At 35.1% G+C, this 23,205-nt stretch overlaps 3 protein-coding genes across 9 annotated transcripts; 1 reads left to right on the top strand and 2 right to left on the bottom strand.

Annotated features, from left to right (window-relative positions):
- Positions 1-456: 456 nt before the first annotated feature.
- On the top strand, positions 457-1,853 carry LOC115988866 (dynein light chain 1, cytoplasmic-like). Its single transcript, XM_031112492.1, has 2 exons — positions 457-841; positions 1,189-1,853. The coding sequence occupies exons 1-2, from the start codon at positions 704-706 to the stop codon at positions 1,342-1,344; spliced, it is 294 nt and encodes a 97-aa protein (XP_030968352.1). The 5' UTR covers positions 457-703; the 3' UTR covers positions 1,345-1,853.
- Positions 1,854-2,230: 377 nt separating this feature from the next.
- On the bottom strand, positions 2,231-9,209 carry LOC115992938 (hydroxyphenylpyruvate reductase-like). Of its 7 annotated transcripts, XR_004092728.1 has the most exons (5): positions 8,610-9,196; positions 6,714-7,245; positions 5,010-5,124; positions 3,006-3,217; positions 2,231-2,689 (listed from the first exon to the last, which is right to left on the bottom strand). XR_004092728.1 is itself a non-coding variant. In XM_031117187.1 (3 exons), the coding sequence occupies exons 1-2, from the start codon at positions 9,030-9,032 to the stop codon at positions 6,727-6,729; spliced, it is 942 nt and encodes a 313-aa protein (XP_030973047.1). In that variant the 5' UTR covers positions 9,033-9,196; the 3' UTR covers positions 2,233-2,689; positions 6,714-6,726. The 7 variants fall into 7 exon arrangements, 2 of the variants coding, with proteins under 2 accessions (XP_030973047.1, XP_030973045.1); XR_004092731.1 differs by lacking the exon at positions 5,010-5,124; XR_004092729.1 differs by lacking the exon at positions 3,006-3,217 and having other exon boundaries at positions 2,232-2,689; positions 5,010-5,136.
- Positions 9,210-12,293: 3,084 nt separating this feature from the next.
- On the bottom strand, positions 12,294-22,990 carry LOC115990161. Its single transcript, XM_031114017.1, has 4 exons — positions 22,386-22,990; positions 18,006-18,521; positions 14,047-14,562; positions 12,294-13,119 (listed from the first exon to the last, which is right to left on the bottom strand). The coding sequence occupies exons 1-4, from the start codon at positions 22,806-22,808 to the stop codon at positions 12,601-12,603; spliced, it is 1,974 nt and encodes a 657-aa protein (XP_030969877.1). The 5' UTR covers positions 22,809-22,990; the 3' UTR covers positions 12,294-12,600.
- Positions 22,991-23,205: the final 215 nt, after the last annotated feature.

Below are 23,205 nucleotides of genomic sequence, written 5' to 3'. Positions count from 1 at the left end.
CTGAAAGTACTACAGATAAAAGTAAAAATTAGCTGAAATAGTATAGTGAGACCTATAAATAGTACCAAAAAAATATAATAAGACTCATAAATAATAGAAAAAATAAATTAAAAAATAAAATAAGCTCAAAATAAATTAATTTTTGTCAATCGCACACGGAATGTAGATGCTGAAAATATCCGAATATAACATCAGCCTTAAATAGAGGTCATGTTTATTGTTTAGTGTGGTTAAACGAGTCTCACTGAATTCATAGTCAACCTACACCATTCATTGGACAACAAACCAAAACAAAATTCCGAGCTTTATTATAAGCCTCACCGGCTTTATCCATATTCCATCGTTATCCTCGTGACTGTGATGCTTCATGAATCCGTATAGAATAATGTCAAAAAGCACTCCAAGGTGAGGACAAAAGAGGACCTAAAGGTTGGAATATTAAAATGGCATTCTCATTAGTGAGTCCTATACACTTGGAAGACAGAGAGGCTTCTAGGCAGCTGTCTTTTTAAGACTGTGTTTCTTCTATGATCATCTAGTATGTACCATTTTTTTACACGTTAGATAAGAGAGAATCTTTCTGGGTTTTGAAGGTTAAAAGAGAGATATTGCTCTTATCCCATTCCAAACTGAGTTTTTCTTTTTTTGAGAGAGAGAAAAAAAAAAGAAAAAAAAAAGAAAAAGAAAAGAAAAGTAGAAGAAGATGTTGGAAGGAAAAGCTATGATAGAAGACACAGACATGCCACTAAAGATGCAAATCCAAGCAATGGCCTCTGCTTCTCAAGCTTTAGATCACTATGATGTGGTTGACTGCAAATCCATAGCTGCACACATCAAAAAGGTACTATTTCTCTCTCAGTCTCTCTCAAATACATAGAAAGTACTTTCATTTATTGTCATATATTCCTTTTTATTCTTTGCTTGTTTCTTTCTTTTGCATGGCCATTGGCTAGTCCATGTTAACATGACATAACTCATTATGAAAGTCTTTTTTTTTCCCTGGTATCATTGGAATGATTATTTTTTTTATTTTTTTTTTTTTTTGGTGCCATATATTTATAGTATATTGGAACAAAGAGTAGAAGAAGAATAAGAAATAAATTAGATGATGTGGAGATCTGTCTTTTTTTCTTTTTTCTTTTTTTATGAATTTTTGAAAGTTGAAATCTATGGTTGTACAATTGGCAGGATTTTGACAAGAACTATGGGAGTGGATGGCAGTGCGTGGTGGGTAAAAATTTTGGGTGTTTCTTCACTCATTCTGAAGGATCCTTCATCTACTTTAAATTGGAGACTCTCAACTTCCTCATCTTCAAAGGGATTGCTTCCTCCTCCTCTCACTGAGGCTAAAATCAGTGTGTCAACCAAGTTCAAGTGAAAGGCAGAAGATGGAGGAAAAAGTGCACCACATTTTTCTGACGGTACTTCTTCCAAAATTTGTGGTGTTGGTTGAAATGGAAGAAGAAAAAGGAGCTATAAGTACAGAAATAAATGGGTTAAAATAGTAGAAACTATCAAAAATAAATGTATCCATACGCCATGGGCATGACCATGGCCAAATGGGGAGAAGTTTGGAATTTCTCTTTGTTGAGGGCCTTGTAGTTGTGGTGCCATGTTGGGGTGTTTTGCTGTGTCCCATTTCTGTGCATATCTTGGCTGTCCTGATGTTTTTGCTCTTTAAATTATTTCACTTCCTTATCTTCAAATCTGTCTTTGGTTGCTGAGAAGCCCATGAAAATGTAAATATATGTGTTGTAAAATAGGATGGTATTAAGGTTGAAATCGATCTTTGTGATTTTCATTAGTATGATAGAATCATCGGCATCTATCTAATGCAGGTGAGTTTCAATCTAGCAGTCAATTTGAAAGTTGAATGTTGGTTGGGTTGTGATAGCTGTGGTAAATATATATTATATACCAGATCTATTTAGCATAATGGCAATGACATGAAAGGTACCACAAAACTTGTAAATAGCGGCATTGACTTAATGCATAGGTTATAGTATCATCACCAGGTGCACCTCTAATAAATTCTTGCAATCTTAATAAAGATATTTTGAAGCGCATAAGGTCCATTTTCTAATCATGATAACCCGCTTTCTTTTCTTAATAATATATAGGAGCAGGTTCTTTTAACTTGATATGATATAAAGTGATTTCATCCTTATCTATCTTTCCATGTATATATATAAATATATATATATATATATATATACAGGCCAATAGATTGGCCCATGGTCTTGCAGCCTGGGCAAAGCTTAATAATTCCCATGGGCTCAAGTCTTCAATCTCAGATTGGATTTACTTTTCTCCTCATTGGAAGCAGGATGAACTGGGCCAAGTCCTGCCCCACCCAGCCAGCCTTCAAACAATGCAGAAGCAAGTTGGGTTTCATCAATGAGTGGACCTTGTCCAATGTTGATGATAATGTCGTTTGGCCCCCCAATGCATCAATGTCTTCACAGTTAACACTTAACAATGTGGCAGGTTTCATCTGAGAGATTGCATGCCAAAATGAGAATTTGACAATTTGAGGCAAAGTCAACAATAGTGGAATGGTATTTGCAATTTGGATATTGTTTTTCAGCTCTAGAGCAGTAACTGATGGGGCAACCAAATGCTTCAGCTCTCTTCGCAATTGCTAAACCAATCCAGCACAACCTAACAATTCCAACTGATTGACGCCGAACTGAAAAGGACAAACAAACAGATGAATAGAATGGAAAAAGAAACTTCCAGTACAGTAAGACTGTATGTACACAAGGGAAATAAAGATTAAAAAGAAATTATTATTATCAAGAAAATTCAAGTTTAAAACACATACTGCTCAACAAACAATCCAAACCAAAAGACTAGGGAAATGCAGATAAAAAAGAAATTTATTATCAGGAAAATTCAAGTTTCAAACCACTTACAGCTCAACAACCAATCCAAACCAAAACACCCCCCCAGCCCTAAAGAAAAAATTGGGAAAAAAAACTCGCACACACACAAAATACACAAACCTTTGTTGTCAATTTGAAATCCCCTTTCTACCATGCCCCAGTCCTCACAAAACAACCAGCCACAAAAATCCTCAACACCGCAATGTCAACCCTATTGCCATGTCTGCAACATCATCTGTTAACACATTGGGTGTATTTGTAACATGAATTCCCTATTCTTTACATTTCACCAAATCAATCTTGTCGAACCCCACGTTGTAAGCCAAAACAATCTACAATTTAGGCAAAGAATCAATAAGCTCAGCATCAGCACCATTCCATATGCTTGCTACTACTGCTTGCACTGAATTTGAGTCCTCTTTCAGGAATTCAGTCAATGAAGTATAGTTCCATAGTTTAAGTATTTTGAACTTTTTTTCAAGTTCTTGCTTGAGGTATTCATGCATTTATGCATCAGTCATTAAGATACCTATGGTCCATTAGAAAATGTGAAGGGGCGTTCATGGGTGTGGTTTGTGGAGAAGTATCCGGATGGGGTGGGATGCTTTTAGCAAACACATCTAGTTTTAGGTTGGGGTGGGAAATAGAGTGAAATTTTGGACAGATCAGTGGAGTGGGGATCTTCCTCTTCATTTGACTTATCCAGTCTTATACAATCTTGCTACTAACAGAGCTGCCTCTGTTGATTCTTTGCTGATAAGGCAAGTAGTGGGGGGCAGGAGACGTTGGGATGTTCATTTTATTCGGGTTCCTAATGATTGGGAGATGGAGATGGAGATGGTGGATGAATTCTTTCGGTTCTCGACTGCCAATTTACCTTCAGTGGATGAGGCTGATCATATGAGATGGAAGTTGACAAACAATAGGGATTTTAATATCCGCTTGTTTTATCATGAGTTATGTGGTTCCTCTTCCATTGTTTTTTCCTGGAAAGGTATTTGGAAGGTCAAGGCACCTAGGCGTGTCTCTTTTTTTGTTTGGACAGTCGCCTGGGATAGGATTCTCACAGGTGATAATTTGTGGAGTAGGGGTTTTGATTTTGTTAATTGGTGCATCATGTGTTGTTGTTGTGGGGAGACAATAGATCATTTGTTGCTACATTGTGGGAAGGAAGGCCCATTGTTTGTGGAGTTTTGTCTTTAGAACATTTGGGATTCCACGGGTTCTTTCAAGATCAGTTGCAGATTTCCTTTTTGGCTGGTGGAATTGGTTGGGGAAGCCCTCATCTAACATTTGGAATTTAGTTCTATTGTGTTTGATGTGGTGTATCTGGAAAGAACGTAACCAATGGAGTTTTGAGGACTTGGATAGATCTGATGGCCAGTTGCTTGCTTCTTTTACTGTTTCCCTTTTTGATTGGTCTAGGGCTTGGAGACTCACATCTAGTGAATCTCTCCCTTTGTTCCTTAGCTCTCTTTTTCTTTGTAATTAGTTTCTTTTATCTGTTTTTGCTTTTCTCTCTTTTTTATAATCTTTGATATGCTTTGTGCTTCTTTGCGTAAAGCAGTTTTTTGAATATACATCTTTCTTACTTATCCCAAAAAAAAAAAAAAAAAGGTGAAGGACTACATGTTTCTGTTAGGTTTCTGTGCTCAAGCTAAAATCAGGGGCTTATATGCTGTGACTTTACTTGATGGCATTAAAAATGCCATTAACGAAGAAGGCAGGTCTCGTTCAAATAAGTAACAAACATAACTGAAATAATGTTAGATATATGTAAATCTGAATGAGGTTCTCTTTGGAAGCCAATAACGAATGCACTTAAAAGTGAGTTAAGAGCATAAAGGTACTTCCATATATAGCTAAGAGCATATGCTCAATTAATTTTTTGTTTGGATATACTCAAGACTTATACTTTATCTAAAAACCAGACAATGAAATTATCACAATTTAAAGCAGTAGTGTCATTATTTTTTAATGAAAATTTCAAGCACAGATAATTGAGCTTTCGTACTGCCCTTAAGCTTCCTTCAAATTCTATCTGCATCAAAATTAGAAAGAAAAAGAATGCATGACTGCGATCCAATTCAGATTTTTGCCAAACAAGTAACTGTATTTTTTTACCTTTCCTTGTATTTACTTTTCCCTAAATGTGATGAACACATTGAAGTTTTGAAAGACAGCATAGGTGACAAACTTGATGGCCTCAAGGTGCTCAAAATTCTGTCCATTGAAGACCCTGTAGACACCGCTTATGAGGGGGACAATCCAAAGTGAAATTTTCTCATTAATGATGCATTGGCCTCCAAAAAAATAAATATTGAGACCTTCACTGTTAGTAAAAGCTTGCTTAAGCACAAAGATCCAAAAGCTCAGCATTTTATGCTTCTAAAGTGAGGCACATTTAGGAGCTTTTTCCTCTTAGCTCAATGCACATTTTTCAGGGCTTTCTATAAAAACAATAATATGAAATGCAGCTATCAGATCTGAATTTTGTTGATATACACCATGGATTTGTTATATAAAAGTCAATTTTATGGTATGATATCATACATCTAAGCCCACCCCTCCACGCCTTTACAAATTATAGAAAGTACAAATCTACTCGGGACCACACTCCATATACCACACATTCTCACCAAAGGAGACTCAAGCAAGAACAAGGTCACTAGGGAGGGCAATAGGTTCAAGTTATAGTTCACCTCCTCATGAGAGAGACTATAAATTTAAATAAAATATACAAGGAAGATGATGAGGAGAAACTATAAATTTACAGGAAGTAGATGAGGAAGACAATGAGGGTTCAAGTTATAGTTCACCTCCTCATGAGAGAGACTAAATTTAAATAAAATATACAAGGAAGATGATGAGGAGAAACTATAAATTTACAGGAAGTAGATGAGGAAGACAATGAGGGTTACAAATCTTGTGATGACAATAATAATGGTCCTACACTTAATGAGAATAATGATTATATACTTTCAGGATTGCATTGCATTGCTTTTATTAGGCATAGAAATAATTACTTGACATTATAGTGCTTTTCAGCCTTTGCCTTTTGGGTATAATTGTGATTCAACCATATACATAATGTCCTCATTTTTTATCATGGCTATCAAATATCATTGTATATTTTGTAAAGCACAATAGAATTATATAGAATGTCATATTTCAATTTCATATTGTTGGTTGATCACTTGATGTTACATTCTCCATTATTAATTAATTTCAATTTTTTTATAGTTAATAAGAATCTTTATTACAAGGAAATTAAATTATTTACAAGCTGCTCCCCAAATACACAGGTGGCGTACTATGGAAAGCCAAACAAATTAGCAAAACTGCACAAACCCAAAAATTCACTAGGGGAGAAAGTGAACGACTGCTAATTGCAGTCTTTAATTAATTTCAAATTGATTATCTTACTTTTTTTAAAATGTGCACTCCACTTCCATTAGGGGCGTGCTTGCGCTTTGTGCCTGGGCTCTAAGAGGCCTTTGCGCTTAAATGCACCATGGGCTTTTACCAACATTGGATCCAATTCATACATAAAATTTCCAGTGAAGTTCATAAAAAATTAGGAAAAAAAAAAAGACGCACTAAAAAGAAAAGGGGAAAACCAAAGAACCTAAATTTTGCAGTTCATCAAACGAGAAGAACAATATAATATCAAACTATGAGTCCCATGCTCAAAATCTTGAAACATGCAACTGTTACATTAAATTTCATTTGCCTTTTATCAGAGAAATCCCAGCAAAACATAAATGTTTATATAAATATATATGGTGCCACTAAGCAAAAGATCGCCAACAAGTCATAACTACATACCTTCTTAATAATATCAAACTACCGGAGTTAAGAGTGGCTTTTTTAAAAAGTGTGCCTCCAAGTTCTTTATGACAAGGTCTGCCATTGCATCAGCGGTTTCCACAGTGTCACTCCCCACATGAGGCATGAGAACTACATTTTCAAGCCCAAACAGTTGTTCAGGAACCTCTGGCTCGTTTTCAAAGACATCGAGCCCAGCCCCGCCCAAACGGCCTTCAAGGAGTGCAGACACAAGTTCAGGTTCGTCAATATGTGAGCCTCGTCCAATGTTGATGAGAATGCCCTCTGGACCCAATGCATCAATGACTTCACGATTGATAATATGGTGGGTTTCTTTTGTCAAAGCACACGCAACAACAAGAATTTGACAATTGACAGCCAAGTCAATAATGTTCGAAAAGTACTTGTAATTTGTTTCTGGTTTCTCAGATCTAGAATAGTAACTGATAGGGCATCCAAATGCTTCAGCTCTCTTTGCAATTGCTGAACCAATCCTGTCCAACCCAACAATTCCAACTTGCATACCACTGAACTGAAAGAGAAACAAAAATAAATATATACATAATTTAGCAAGTAATTAAGATTGAAAGAGTAGATTCAAGTCACCATTCAAGTAAATGCCACACTAAGTATTCTAGTACATCTAACACAAACTCATTTTCTACATCTTATTTTAATAATGCCTCTGTTGATTCATTTCTTGGAATCTAGTAAACTGTTCTAATATCATGTTTGACAAGGGGGTGGCCTAGCAATTAAAGTCTTGATATGGGGTGAGTTCTGAGTTCAAACCCTTGTGGTGAAGATGTGGCGTTGATTTCTCTCAAGGACCATTGCTTCCCACCACCTAAAACCACTACATCCCCAGGCGAGACTGAGGCTGGACTATGGCTCAACCCAGCTAAAGGAGCACTAGTGACCCCCTTACCATCTAAGCCCCTCAGGCATTGGTTACAAAGTAGGAAACTAACGTGATCACACCTAGGTAGGCTTTCCAAAACTAGTCACCCCCTGCCCTATTTTCTTCAACACAGACACATTAACAAGAATTAAATTACCTATTATTGATAAGGCATACACCATTAGAATCGATTTTCATAGCTCCCATATTGTAACCACACTCTCTCTCTCTTTCTCTCTCTCTCAATTAACATAAAACTATGCTACATCATATCCAGTGTCCATATTAAAATCATGGATAAGAGAGAATTTAAAAAAAATAAAATAAAATATAAAAAAACGCTTCACACTACCTCCTCCCTATCGAAGATATATAGCTAACAAGCAAATCCTGGAGACTAAATTCCACAAAATTTGGTAATTCCATTTATAATTAAAATCTTAATTATGGAACAATTAATTTAAGAGTATTAAACATTTTCATTCCTAAGTAATGAGATTGATGGAAAAGTTAGTCCTTGAAAATTGCAACAATTATGAAATATTAAGGGTAAATTGCAAATTTCACCCCTAAATTTTGGAGTATTTGAAGTTTATACCTTGAAGTTTTAAAATTTGGATTTTACAGATTTTACATCTGAGTTTTAGAATTTGGATTTTACTTCTAAATTTTAGAGGTATTTAGAATTTACACCTTGAATTTGGAGTATAAATCCAAACACTCCAAACTTTAGGAGGTAAAATCTGAAACATCAAGATGTAATATTCAAACATCCCAAACTTCAAGGGATAAAATTCAAATTCTGAAACTTTAGATTGTAAAATCCAAACACCCCAAAACTTTAGAAGTGTAATTTGTAATTTCCCAAATATTAAAGATTTCTATATCACACAGAATTCAATTTCATTGTTAAATGCCAATTGTTCATTAAAACTGAAACCCTAATAAAACAATTAAAACCAAGAATGAATACATAAATAACAAAAAGTTTTAACCTTATTAGTCAATCTGAAATTGCCTTTCGGCCACAACCCACGTCTCACAAACCGGTCACACTCGCAAACCCTCCTCGTAACCGCCAACATCAACCCCATCGCCACGTCTGCAACATCATCCGTCAACACATCCGGCGTGTTTGTGACCCTAATCCCCTTTTCCTGACATTTCCTCAGATCAATCTTGTCCAACCCAACACTGTAACTCGAGACAATCTCCAGCTCTGGCAACGAGTCGATGAGTTCGGCGTCGGCGCCAATTTTGGTGTTTCCGACTACTGCTCGGATTGAATGGGAATTGTGCTTGAAAAAATCGGTTTTTGAGGAATAGGTCCAGAGCTTGACGAGGTTGAACCGGTCTCTGAGTTGTGTTTCGAGGTAATCGGACATTGGGCTGGTCATTAGGACGGTAATGGAGTCCATTGGAAGTGAATTGTGGATTTGGGAATTAGGGTTAGGGTTTAGGGTTTTGAGGGGGATTTGGGATTTGAATTTCGGTTAATATATACAGTTGGTGTTTGGTTTGACGGTGGTTGGTAGTGGCTGTGAAAGTGGCAGGGTAAAAATGACATTGCCAAGATTGCATTGAGTGGATAGTTTGGTTGGAATTTCTGGTATTGTTGATTAGTTTTTAATGTTGTGTAAATATGTGTATGGGTGTTATAAAAATAAGTGTCAAAAGTGTTATTGTTGTTTAAATATTAAAAAGTAAAAACTGTTATTTAAATACTAATACCAAAAAGCCACTATAATATGACATAGTAACAAATTATTATTTTATAATATTTTTAAGAACAAACGATGTTGCAAATTCTTATTATTTCTTATTGGGCCCACTACTAAATCACATTTTTATCAAAAAAAAAAATAATCAGCTACCACATTCATTAATAATAATAATAATAATCACCTATCACATTGACAGTTTGAAAAATGGTTTGTGACTTCGACGATTTTCATCTATTATTTCTCGAGGCAATTTATATCTGACTTGATTTTTACTATGGTGATTGATAATTTAGAGTATTCATGTAAAAAATTTTGCCTTACTTTGAAAACTGCTTTCTTTTTATTTTTACATATTTACTTTTCAAAATACCTTAAATTAAATTATCTATTTTAAGTTTTTAACTACATTTAGTTAAAATAACAAAAGAGGAATGCCGAAAATAATTGTTTAATGCTGATTGAATTTCAATGCCGTACATTGTAAGATATATACAAGATTCTCAAAATCTATACAAGGTAGAGTTCTAGTGTCATGGGATTACATATGTTAATAAGAGATTTAACAAGATAGATTTTCCTTTGATGAGATTGCTGAGATGAGCTATATTTCCTTAAATGAAGTGGTCTCTAAGTTGTCTATTTGATTAACTTAATCCCAAGATATTTTTGCACTGCCACAAATACCAGATATATTGTTGTTACACGATATATTCTTATTGATGTGAGAATTTTCCTTATCAGCACTCTTGCTGATATAGGAATTTCCCTTATCTGAATTTTCTTTAACAGTATGAACTAGTGAGGCCAGTTAGTGGCAATTTTGTAAGTGTAAATCTCTTTTTCACAACACTTTTATAACAAATTCTAAGTGATAGATTATTTTTTGTTGTGAAAATGTTGTATTTATAATTTGTTGTGAAAATATTATAAATATAGCACTTCTCTTTATGCTATACTTTATGAGTTTTTTATTTAAATGCACCCTCTATTTCGTTGAAATAGTTTCCGGAGCAGAAAATGATTTATATTGGAATTTGGAAATAAATGCTAGCTCAGTTACTCTAGGACTAGGTGAACCATTTCAGGGCTCAAATCAAAACCATTTGCGTCTTAAATTAAGGGTTTACTTATAGGCAATTACTACAGGGAGAGTGGGATTTTGGGTAAATGCTAGTTAGTTTTTAATCAATAAACGCTCTTACTATTTAACAAGGGAAAGTTATTGATTCATATTGAGGGAGCACCAAAGCAAAAATCTATGGACACAACTTTTATGCAACAATTTTTACCTCAACCAAGATGTGACTGGCTATGAAAGGTGGAGAAAAAATAGTTGGTTGACATGAAAATAATAGGCAGCCACTTATAATATGCCACGTTAAAATTGTGACATAAAAGTTGTAGTCCTAAAATAACTCGCAGATCCAATCTTACCTACATCAGGAAATTGGTTTCATTGCAATTGTTATTTGAGGTGATCTTCGAAGCCCTTTGCAGATAATTGAATCTAGTTTCAAGCTTTTGAAAGATTAGACATCATAAAAATATTTCAGAACACAGGCTTCCACTGGCTGAATAGGATTGAAGATGGTGTAGCTGGTTCAGCCTGGTTGTGTCCTCTAGGCAAATACAACTTGAACTAGACTGTCATTTCCTTCACTACTATAGATAGTAGACTGGCTGGGTTTAGGTGTTATTGATTATTTTGTTATAGGTAGGGACAGTTATTGCTCCAAAAAGTTCATAGCTCTTTTTTTTTTTTTTTTTTTTTTTTTTTTTTTGAGAAAATTTATAAACACAACTTTTTCATAAATTTTCCGTGAGTGGTGAATAAAAAGTAATAAATATATGTAAAAATATAATAAATTCATGTGAAAATAATTAAAAGAATTGGGAGGGGGAGGGGGGAGTCTTATTTTGAGCTACACCTAATCACCATCTCCACCTCTCAATAGGAGCTATGCCAAATGGGTGCATGATGAAGATGTTATGAGCAAAATTTTGGCTATCCGCAAGAATGTAGAAGTCTAGAGCTAGAATGTATTTGGATGATTATTTTTCTTGACAAAACTAGGTAGAAATGGTTGCAAACAAAAAAATTGGTTGCACTCTTTGCAAATTACCATGCATTTCCTCTTCCCATATCATGTATCCAATCCCCAAAACAATTTGGAAGGAAAAGACATCACGTCCTCTGCTAACTGCTTTAATCAAAGTTTTGGACCATAGAAACACAGCCCCAAGATATACATATACATATACATATACATACATACATACATACATATACACACACACGAAAGGAAGAAAATTAGAGTTATAGAGAGAGAGAGAGAGAGAGAGAGAGAGAGAGAGAGGCACATTTTTAGGATCCAGTATTGTCAATGTGCAATTATTCTCTTTTCTCTCACAATTTTATTTTATTTTTTTTACTTCTTCACTTTTAAATTTCTCTTTTTTATTTTTTCTAACTTTGTTTTATGAGATTAAATTCTGTAAGAACTTAGTGTAAACCCTTTGGTTTACACTATCTAATAAGGACATGTCACATCATCATATTTCTAAAACATAAATACATTTGATCCCATAAGATAACATCTTAATAAATACCATATTTCAAGTTTTAAGTAAAACCACCGAACACTCTTGATGCAGTAGTCGTTCCACAAATATAAGTGTTTGTGGGGAGTAAAGGGGGAGGACCGGGGTTCAAGTCTCCCAAGGGAGACACACACACACACACACACACACACACACACACACATATATATATATATATATTTTTTTTTTTTTTTTATTAGGCTAAAGTAGAATTTTTATCATATTATCAAAAAAAAAAGTCTCAAGTAAAAGACTGATATAGTGCTATTAGGTGTAGTGGTTTGAGTTTTAAGTAAAAAACTAACGTGACAATTTTTTATAGGATAGTGTGAAACAAGAGTTTTACACATTATCCTTGCCAAATTTGAACTCTTTTTATTAAAATTTTGAGATTGAAAATTGTTTTTTTAACTCTCAATCTCAAACATTGAGAGCAATTGCACATGGTGCAATATTGCCTACCTGATTTCAATCATCAAGAACCTAAGCCCTTCGTTGAAAGATAGACTCTAATGTTTACATGTGACAGAAACATTATTAAAGTTTTTTCTTCCATCCAGATGCATTTGACAAGTTCTGGAAACAGTGAATTCCACAATTGAAGTAAATATAAGATTGCAGAAGGCAAGCTTCCAACCAATCTTCACATCCCTTAACGATATCAAACCAGTGGAGTTAATAGGGGTTTATTCGAAAAGTGAGCCTCCAAATTTCCAACCACAAGGTCAGCCATGGCCTTCCGAGTTTCCACTGTGGCAGTTCCAACGTGAGGCAAGAGGACTACATTTTCAAGACCAAAGAGTTCCTCAGGTACTTCAGGCTCATGTTCATACACATCAAGACCAGCCCCACCTAACCGGCCTTCAACCAATGCAGATACCAGCTCTGGTTCGTCGACGTGAGGGCCCCTCCCGATGTTGATGAGAACACCCTTCGGACCCAATGCATTCATGACTTCACGATTGACAATGTGCCGGGTTTCTGCTGTCAGCGAGCAAGCAACAACCAGAATTTGACAGTTTGAGGCTAATTCAAGCACACTTGGATAGTATTTGTACTTTGTGTCTGGTTTTTCTGTTCTTGAATAGTAACAGATTGGGCAGTTAAATGCTTCAGCTCTCTTGGCAATTGCCATCCCAATTCTTCCCAAACCGATAATACCAACTGTTTTTCCAGTGAACTTCAAATAAAGAAATTAAGAAATGGATATTATTAAAAGAAAAAGGATAGAAATGCATGTGAAAAAGGGATGAGAAAAAAATGAACAGATATGTGGAAATCTTAATCCACGGCAATATAATGAATATATGAGGAAGCATCATGCATAATATGACAGGCCGGATTACAACTAGTATCAAGCAGATCAAACAAAATGGCAATTGCATTTTCTGATATACATCATAGGATGTTTTAATTGCCAGATCGGACTTCCTTTTCTATTTTTTTTTTTTTGGTGTGGATAAGTATGCTGAGTCCCACATCATTCATTTGTCGTTATCAAAAACTTAACCAATTCTTATGGGATACCATGTAAATGTGTCTAGCAAATTCCTCAAGAGCATTCATTTGAACAAGCAAATTCCTCAAGAACATTCTTTTCTCCTTTTTTTTAGTAATAAAAAAAGAAAAGAAAAGGTACTTTGTGAATTTAGTTTGTTAAGCATTACGTGTATCTATGCTTAATCTCACATCATACATAAGCATATCATTACAAAAAATACCCAAATTGTAACCATTTTTATGGCTAAAAGTCTCATATCATTACTAAGTCTCACATCATTTATTTATAATTACAAAAAAAAAAAACAAAAAACAAAAAACAAAAACAAAAACAAAAAAAAAAAAAAAAAAACAACTTTAATCACAATCAATTCACAATTCTTATATTTAGAAGAAACCTTAATTGTAACGAATTCTTACATGGTAAAATCCTTAATTCTGACTATTTGTTTTTGGGATATTCTGCACATGTTTTAATTGCAACCAATTCTTATACTCGAAAAACCATAATTGCATGTCATAAACTCATTATTATAACATTAAAAACTTCCTTAAAAAGAGATCAAATTCAAAAGTTTTCAAAAACAAAAACACAAAAAACACAAACCTTAGTAGTCAACTTGAAGTCCCCTTTCTTCCACTTCCCACTCCTCACGTACCGATCGCTCTCGCAGAGCCTCCTCAGCACAGCCAATATGAGCCCAATGGCGAGGTCGGCGACTTCATCGGTCAACACGTCGGGGGTGTACGTAACCCTGATCCCCTTCTCCCTGCACTTCTCGAGGTCGATCTTGTCCACGCCGACGCTGTTGCTCGACAGGATCTCCAGCCTCGGCAGCGCCTCGATCATCTCGGCGTCGGCGCCGTGGCCTCCGTCTCCGACGATGGCCCGGATGGTGGCGGAGTGGTCCTTGATGAACTGTGACTTCTCCTGGGCCGTCCAGAGCTTGAGCACATTGTAGCGACTCTGGAGCTCTTGCTCCAGGTACGAGATCATCGGGCACAGCATCAATACGTCAATGGATTCCATTAAGGATTTGGGTTTCTCAAGGTTTTGGAAATGGTGTATTTGTGATTGTGAGCTGTGAGCAAGAGAATCGAACGAGTTTTTTAGAAGGATTTGTGTTTTTTAATAGCAATGAGGTCTGATTTTAAAACAGTGTCATTGGTGGATTGAGATCGTTCCTATGGTTTTGCAACACACGCTAGGACCAAAACAGTGGATTGAGATCGTTCCTATGTTGAGGAGGATCGTTATTATGGATTGAGATCAAAACAGTGTCATTGGTGAATGATGTTTTACTTTTTCTAATTTTTACGTCATTGGTAGCTAAAATGGGAAAACGCTAGGACCAAGTGGCGTAGTGAAAATGATGCGATAATATTTTATTGAAGGAACTAAACATATGTGGTATGCTTAGGTGATATTTAATACTCCATTCATCTCAAATTGTTTGGCTTGTATTTTATTTTGAGATGTTCTAAAATTTTGTTATGCTTAAAAAGTCAAATATCATTAATTTACTAACATTTCATTTATGCTCTTAATTTATTTGTGAGAGCATTTTTTTTTTAAATTAAAAAAAATTAAAAACCTAAATTTTGAAATCCACTCTACATTCCAGAGGTAATGTGCAAAATAGTAGTGCAAAAAGATTATATATAATTAGTTAGACAACGTTTGAAATAATAAAGGAAAATAGCATCTCGAGTTTTAGAAACTCGAGATCCTATTAGAACTCGAGTTCAAAAGACTTGCTTTGCGAGTGAGAAAATGCCACGCAGATCTCGAGTCTTTAAAACTCGAGTTTCATGCAAAAAAAATTTCACCTATAGTGGCGTTTTTAAGTCTTACAGTGACGTTTTAAATCCCTATAGTGGCGTTTTTCTGCAAATTTTTTTTAAGTATACGTTTATGGAGTCCTATAGTGGCGTTTTTAAGCCCTATAGTGACGTTTTATAGACCTATAGCGGCGTTTTTATTCAATTTGTGGAAATCAAGTCTATAAAAACTCGATTTTTATCTTGAAACTCGCGTTTTAGACACTCGAGATGCTAGTTTTCAACATTGTTATGAAACTTGACAATTAACTAAATTTTTTAATATTTATTGTTATTTAGAAAAAAAATTCCTACATTCCATCTTTATTCAAATTAAAATTTTAAAAAAAAAAAAAAAAAAAACCTTCAACAAAGAAAAACAAAATTGTTTAAGGGTAATTTGGGGAATTTATAACTTTTTTCAAAGAGATAAGGTAGTTAATGATATTTTCCTAAATAATTGGGTTTTTTTAACTAGGTCAAACAATTTGAGATAGAGGGAGTAGAAAATAGGGACGGAAGGGTTGTTAATGCAAACTTAATATAATTTCAAAACCTAAATTTTGAAATCCACTATACATGCCATCTTTATTCAAATTATAAAAAATAAAAAAATAAAAAATAAATAAAAAACTTCAACAAAGAAAAACAAAATTGTTTAAGGGTAATTTAGGAAATTTCTAACTTTTTTCAAAGAAATAAGGTAGTTAATGATATTTCCCTAAATAATTGGGTTTTTCTAATTAGGCCAAACAATTTGGGATTGTGAGAATAGAAAATATGGACGGAAGGGTTGTTAATGAAAACTTAATATAATTTCAAGGAATTAAAATTTAAATCTGAAACTTCAATGTGTAGAATCCAAAGACCTCCAAATTTTTTGAGGTGGAATTTGTACTTTAGCCAAGAAATAAACTAAAATTTCTTTTTTTTTAAATAAATATTTTAAAAGAGGGACAACACAAATCAAACGGGGCATTTTGGTCTTTCAAAGTACCACTAACTTCTAAATTCTAATTCTACAAATTATGTCAATTCCAATTTTGATTTTCCAACTAATTGTTTCATGGCTTTAATTTGAGAAACATATCCTACTTTGGAGATAAAAATCCCCACGTTTATAGCAAGTCTGATTCCATGCTAGCGTTGAATAAATCGGCAAATAAGAAAATTTGGTTATCTCTAATTGAGATCACATTAGTAGTAATATAAATTGAAACATCTCCCGATTGGGTCTCAACTATTGGTAAAACAATTATACTTTCTTCGCCTAAACGAGAACAAATTTAGTGACTCTTTCCAAAGGGGTCGAGGTCAGACAAGACCATATGAATATCATGTGCATCCATTTTTTTTTTGAGTTAATAGAATTATAGATGGAAGGGACTAGGGAGTTAAGTGTAGCACAGCAAATATCATGTGTATACATTTTTCGTTTGAGTTAGTAGCACAACAGTCGTAAGAGAGTTAAGTGTAATACCTTTTTCAAATTAGGAGGTTGATTGTGAATTTTGATAGTTTAGGGAGTAAGTGTAATTGAGGTGATAGTTTAGAGTAAAAACATATTAATTTAACTTTAATTTATTTTCATTTTTAAAGATGTAAAACATGTTACGCAAAAAAATATGTTATGAACAATTAACAATGGTACTATACAGGCCATGAAAATAATCTTACATTCTTCAAGTAAAAAAAAAATGGGCACCAAAATTTTTACTTGTTTAGCACTATCTACCTTTTTTTAGTGAATAAATAAATGATAAGTTTTTTAATGGAAAATAAATTATGGGAAAAGTAAGAAAAATTATCATTGGCTTCAAAGAGGTACATGTATTTTACAAAATATCAAAATAGAGTAGAAGTCCAACAAAATGGGATGGAGAGTGTAATATTAATTAGCGCACCAAACCTATAATATATGGGGGATGCTCTAAGTTTATTATGCAGAAAGTAGAAACGCGATGGAGAGTTTAAACAAATTTGAGTGACACCATTAGAGAGGTGGGATGATGTGACACCCCAATGGGGAAAACTTTTAATCTTTTATTAGAAGGTTACAACGTGAAAGGTGGTCTAGTCAGCTACAATCTGTCATGCGTGACTGCAGAGGAATCTTCAGTTTCATGCTGGACAGGTAAAAAAAAAAAAAACATATTTTGAGTCACACCTCACAGGAGCTATGCAAAATGGATGGACAGTGACGATGTTTTAAGCAAAGTTTCGGTTATCTGCATGAATGTAGAAGCCTAGAGTTAGAAGGTATTTGGATGCTTTTATTTTTCCGGACAAAATTAGGTAGCAATGGCTGCAAACAAAAATTGGTTGCCCTGTTTGCAACTTTCAATACATAGCTTCTTCTAACCCCTTGGTGGCTTCCTTCCTCTTCAGTCTTTACATATCGTTTATCCACTCCCAAAAACAATTTGGAAAGGAACTGACATCATTTGCTCTAGTAAACGCCTTTATATCAAGGTTTTGGACTAATAAACACAGCCTCGCTAAAATAAGAATAGAGTAATCAAGGAGAAGAGATTCGGAGAGGCATGTTTATATGTCAGAAAGCTCTGCCCTGCATTGAAACATACGGATTATAATGTTTGCATGTAACAGAAACATTATTAAGGTTTTTTCTTCCATTGAGATGCATTTGACAAGTTCTGGAAAAAAATAATTACATAATTGAAGAAAATATAAGATCGCAGCAGGCGAGCTTCCAACCAATCTTCACATTCCTTAATGATATCATACCAATGGAGTTAACAGGGGTTTGTTCGAAAAGTGAGCCTCAAGGTTTCCAAGCACAAGGTCAGCCATGTCCTTTCGAGTTTCCACTGTGGCACTTCCAACATGAGGCAAGAGGACTACATTTTCAAGACCAAAGAGTTCCTCAGGTACTTCAGGCTCATGTTCATACACATCAAGACCAGCCCCACCTAACCGGCCTTCAATCAATGCAGATACCAGCTCTGGTTCATCCACGTGAGGGCCCCTCCCAATGTTGATAAGAACACCCTTTGGACCCAATGCATTCATGACTTCACGATTGACGATATGCCTGGTTTCTTCTGTCAGTGGGCAAGCAACAACCAGAATTTGACAGTTGGAGGCTAACTCAACAACACTAGGATAGTATTTGTACTTCATGTCTGATTTTTCTGTTCTTGTATAGTAACAGATTGGGCAGTTAAATGCTTCAGCTCTCTTGGCAACTGCCATTCCAATTCTTCCCAAACCGATAATACCAACTGTTTTTCCAGAGAACTTCAAAATAAAGAAATAAATGGATATTATTAAAAGGAAAAGGGAAGGAAGTGCATGTGAAAAAAAGTAAAAAGGCAATAGAATTGTAGAGTCCTTGGTCAAGAGCAATATAATGAATATATAAGGAAGAATCATGCATAATATGACAGGCATAATTAACTTGTTATAACATACAACTAGTATCAAGCAGATCTCACCAAATGGCAAGTACGCTTTCTGATATACAACATATGACATTTAATTGCCAGACAGTTACAAAACTTCCATCTGATTTTGATGTCTTACTCAAGAGTAGTCTATGTGCATTATATCAACATCTAACTGCCTTCAAAGAGTCAAAACTGATCACGCATATTTTATAACAGCAGCTATTAACCTCTTGTTGTGTGTGCCTAGATAATTTCTCTCATCGATATCATGCTCCAATCTATAATTTCACTATGCTACAGGTTGAACTCAAGTACTTTCATAATATGAAATGCCTAGATAAAGGACTTGAATTCTTACCAAAGAGGGCACAAACTAAATCCATCTATATAGCTTGCTTGGGGTCATATAAAAAATTTGTAGACGCATAATCTTGTCATATATATAGAAAGGAAGCCAAGACGTAAAGGCACTACAAAATTCATGAATACTCAAGATTTAGTTCCATAGCATATATATCAGCCAACCTAGTTTCAAGCTTTATTCTTTAACAAGCCGAGCTTGAACAACATCAATCCCACTCAATGAGGCTCTTCACAATTTACAGTAAGCTGATGCAATACTGCTGGCCTAACTCCTAAAGAAACTAACCTTCAAAAAACACATGAGAATACAAGTTTATTTGATGCCAGCATCTTAGTGAGTTAGAAGGATCGATTAGTGAAGTTTAAGTTATGTTGTAATTGCTATTGTTCATAATCTATGTGCAGGCGGATTGAATTCTAACATGGACAAAAAAGTGTGATAAGGCTAATTTCCAAGAACACAAAACTCTTATTAAACAATCTCAAGCTTGGCCAAATATACATAACCAAGCTTAGCAGTTGACAGAGTTAAAGAACAAATGTTGAGCAATTTAGCCAAGATGAAATACAATATCTTGCACTTTCAGATATACACATACACTGAAGTTTCAAACATAAGTTCTTGTTAACTGTATGCATAGCAGACATACGGTTGCAATCTGACTTACATGACTTGTAGATGGTTTAAAGTCATTAAGCTTATGTAGTATACCACTTCACTTTAGCTAATACAACTAATACATTCATTCTATGTGTAGGAGACATATGGCTACCATTTCACACACAGCCATCTCCAATTTTCAGCAGCTATGGTATCATAATGCAAGGCAAAATGGCAGCAAGCAATCCCAAAATATCAATAACTTACTCGTCTCTGTCACATAATTATAATGCAGCTAGTTATTTGTTTGTACTTGAAACCACCCTAATAAATCAGTTTGAGCATCCTGCACTCTCCCCTGAAAAACCTTCTGCCTAATGCATTATTAAATTAATGAATGTCTTTAGCACTTTAGCAGAGAACTTGAAAAGATATAAAATCACTGAGTACTTTTCACTGTTTATACAAAGAAAACAACAACAACAAAGCATTAGTCCCAAATTTTTGTGGCCGGTTATGCATCTTCAACAAATTAGTCAAGGTCAGCCACATACATAATTTAACCCAAAAGCAATTACTTCTGCACAATCAAGAATGAGAAACAGACTGTTGACCATTAATACAGATGTACCTTGTTCACAGTCCAAGAGGTTGGTTCAAATATTATTGCATAAAATCTGCTTATATTGAATAAAATGTTTATAATTCAAATGAATAATAGGATGCTTCTTCTCCTAAACTAGTTTTTCCAAATGCTTTAATAGGTAATCAATAGCATAACTAGCATTGGACTCCAGTAATGCAATCACAAAAAGTATCCAATAGACATCAAAATATTAAACACCACTTATCAATGAAACCAAAAAGGATATACAGACCACCTTATGATCTCTATCTCCCCCTTTCTCTCTCTGTCTCTCTGTTGCTATCTCTTATATGTAAAGACCATTGACAACCTCATAATCTAGAGCTATCTGTCAACAAAAGATATGAAATGTAGACATGTAGTCCAAGGCTCATCCACTTTAACCCGACAATATTGATTAAGCTTGAGAGAGGAAGGGAAGCTTGACTTCTAGGCTTACGGTTCAAGGCTCTGTTGATTAGACAATCTTCTGGGGTACAGATAGTTCAGTACAGACAAAAGAACTGTGATCAGAATTCCACTTCACTACTTGAAATGAATTCTTTTGGCAAAGCAGCCTCCCAAAATCAAATTCTACTTTTTTCAGATAGAAACAAAAAAAAATGGCCAACTTCTAATACAGTTCGACTCAATCCACATAAAAAAATTGTCTCGAACACATCAATAACATTTTCTTTCTTTCTTCATGAATCACTACAATGATTCTTTTTAGTGAAACTAAAGAAACAAACAGGGAAGCAATAAGGATCGACCCCCAACAATAGCTGAAAATTTTAATATAAAATGTTTTCTTAGTTTTCTCTTTTTTTCCTTGAATGTTGGAATTTAGTTCTGATTTGGGTAAGTGTAAGCACCCCTGGCCCTTTGACTGCAGCATTATCGAGCTCAGGAACAACCAAATCAAAATTCCAGTTCGACAAGTCAGGCATATACAGTCACAATCTTTCACAATCATTACCAATTCAACCTCTGCATCCTATTCACACTTTTTCTTTTGGGGGATAAATACAGCATCCTATTCACACTTGCAGCATATAACAACTAGTACAAACAAAAAATAAAAATCACTCAACCATGCCGACCATTCCAAAAGCTTCAAAACCATTAGACACACATTCAACAAAGAACAGGCACCAAACATAAACAAAATTTGCACACTCATCAACAACAAGCATTTCAGCAACCAATTCAACCCTCTATCCTATTCACATTTCCAGCAAATAACAACAACTACTACAAATAGAACCAAACCAATTACTCAACCATTTAAATCTTTCCAAAAGCTTCAAAACCATCACACACACAATTTTTCTTTTTTTTTTTAAGCCACCAAACATAAACAAAATGAGCAAATTCATCAAGAACAAGCATTTCAACAAACGATTGTGAAGCATTACTAAAATGTGGTACCTTATGAATGGATTTATTAGTTTGTTAAACATTACGTGAATGTATGCTGAGTCTCACATCATACATATATCATTGAGTAATTTGCTTGTTCATGTTCACAGTGATGACCACAATGTATCTAAAAAAAGCAAAAACAATGATTAAAACCCCAAGACCTAAAGCAATCAAATATATATATATATATATATATATATATGAATCAACAAGGACTGCAATTGGTTTAGAGAGCTCTCCACAAAAACCCGACTATTCCACTTCTTTCATTATAGCAAGATTCCATATATCTGAGTCATGTTTACCAAAATTCCTCTAGAAAAAAAACATTCCTAAAATGTGGCACTTTGTGAATTCAGCTGGTTAATCAGTACATGGATATGTGACAAGTCTCACATCATACATAAGTATATCATCACTAGGAAACCTTAACTGTATTGGAATATCGTGCAGATGTGACTAGCAAATTCCTCAAGTGCAAACATTACTAAAATGGGGCTACTTTGTCAACTTCCTTTATTTAGCATGAGCCCCACATCATTTGTTTATAATTACACATAAAATAAATTCAATTTCAACCAATTCTTATATTCTAAAAACCTTAATAGTAGCTAATTTTTTTGGGTTATCGCTTAGATGTGGCTAGCGCGTTTTAACAAACTCAAAAAAGAGAGCAAAAAATGAAAGCAAAGAAGAGAAACCTTAGTAGTCAACTTGTAGTCTCCCTTCTTCCACTTCCCACTCCTCACATACCGGTCGCTCTCACACAGCCTCCTCAGCACAGCCAATATGAGCCCGATGGCGAGGTCGGCGACGTCTTCGGTCAACACGTCGGGGGTGTTCGTAACCCTAATCCCCTTCTCCCTGCACTTCGCGAGGTCGATCTTGTCCACTCCGACGCTGAAGCTCGACACGATCTCCAGCCTCGGCAATGCCTCGATCAGCTCGGCATCGGCGCCGGCGGAGGCGTTTCCGACGACGGCGCGGATCGAGTCGGCGTGCTCCTTGATGAACTGCGGCTTCTGCGGAGCGGTCCAGAGCTTGAAGAGGTTGTAGCGTTTCTGGAGCTCTTGCTCCAGGTACGAGTTCATCGGGATGGGCATGAGTACGCCAATGGATTCCATGAAGTGCTAGGGTTAGGGTTTCGAGGGTTTTGGAAAATGGTTGAAGATGGTGGAGTGCGTAGTGTTGTGATGGAAAGAGAGAATCAGAAATGGAATACTACTGAGTTTGAACGTGCGTTGTGAGCCAGAGAATGGAATTGATATTTGGCAAAGGAGGACCTGTTTTTTTTTTTTGGTTGAGTGCAAGTACGTCTGATCTAAAACGGTGTCGTTGGAATGAGCACTGTAATTTCCTTCACAGTCTCATAAGTTAAACAGTATATGAAAAAAGGAAGTGACAATGCCGTTTTTTCCGTTATGGTAAAAAAGAGAACCGAACATAATTTAATAAGGTGAAAATTACAACAGCAACAAAAAAATATCCCTCACCTGACCTATGGGATAACTTGAACATATA

This window comes from Quercus lobata, chromosome 5, assembly GCF_001633185.2.
Source record: "Quercus lobata isolate SW786 chromosome 5, ValleyOak3.0 Primary Assembly, whole genome shotgun sequence".
Classification (NCBI taxonomy): Eukaryota; Viridiplantae; Streptophyta; class Magnoliopsida; order Fagales; family Fagaceae; genus Quercus; species Quercus lobata.
The sequence above is the reverse complement of the archived record's forward strand: the minus strand, read 5'-3'. Positions and strand labels throughout refer to the sequence as shown.

Bases quoted from the DNA above. Each gene is read 5' to 3' on its own strand.
- LOC115988866 (XM_031112492.1), top strand. From the start codon at position 704: ATGTTGGAAGGAAAAGCTATGATAGAAGACACAGACATGCCACTAAAG. The intron at 842-1,188 runs GTACTATTTCTC...TACAATTGGCAG, and splicing joins TAGCTGCACACATCAAAAAG to GATTTTGACAAGAACTATGG.
- LOC115990161 (XM_031114017.1), bottom strand. From the start codon at position 22,808: ATGGAATCCATTGGCGTACTCATGCCCATCCCGATGAACTCGTACCTG. The intron at 14,563-18,005 runs TGATATCATTAA...TATTAAAAAACA, and splicing joins CCCTGTTAACTCCATTGGTA to CAAATCCTTCTAAAAAACTC. The intron at 13,120-14,046 runs GTTTGTGTTTTT...CTTTATTTGAAG, and splicing joins ACTTCAAGTTGACTACTAAG to TTCACTGGAAAAACAGTTGG.
- LOC115992938 (XM_031117187.1), bottom strand. From the start codon at position 9,032: ATGGACTCCATTACCGTCCTAATGACCAGCCCAATGTCCGATTACCTC. The intron at 7,246-8,609 runs GTTAAAACTTTT...TTTCTCTTTCAG, and splicing joins ATTTCAGATTGACTAATAAG to TTCAGTGGTATGCAAGTTGG.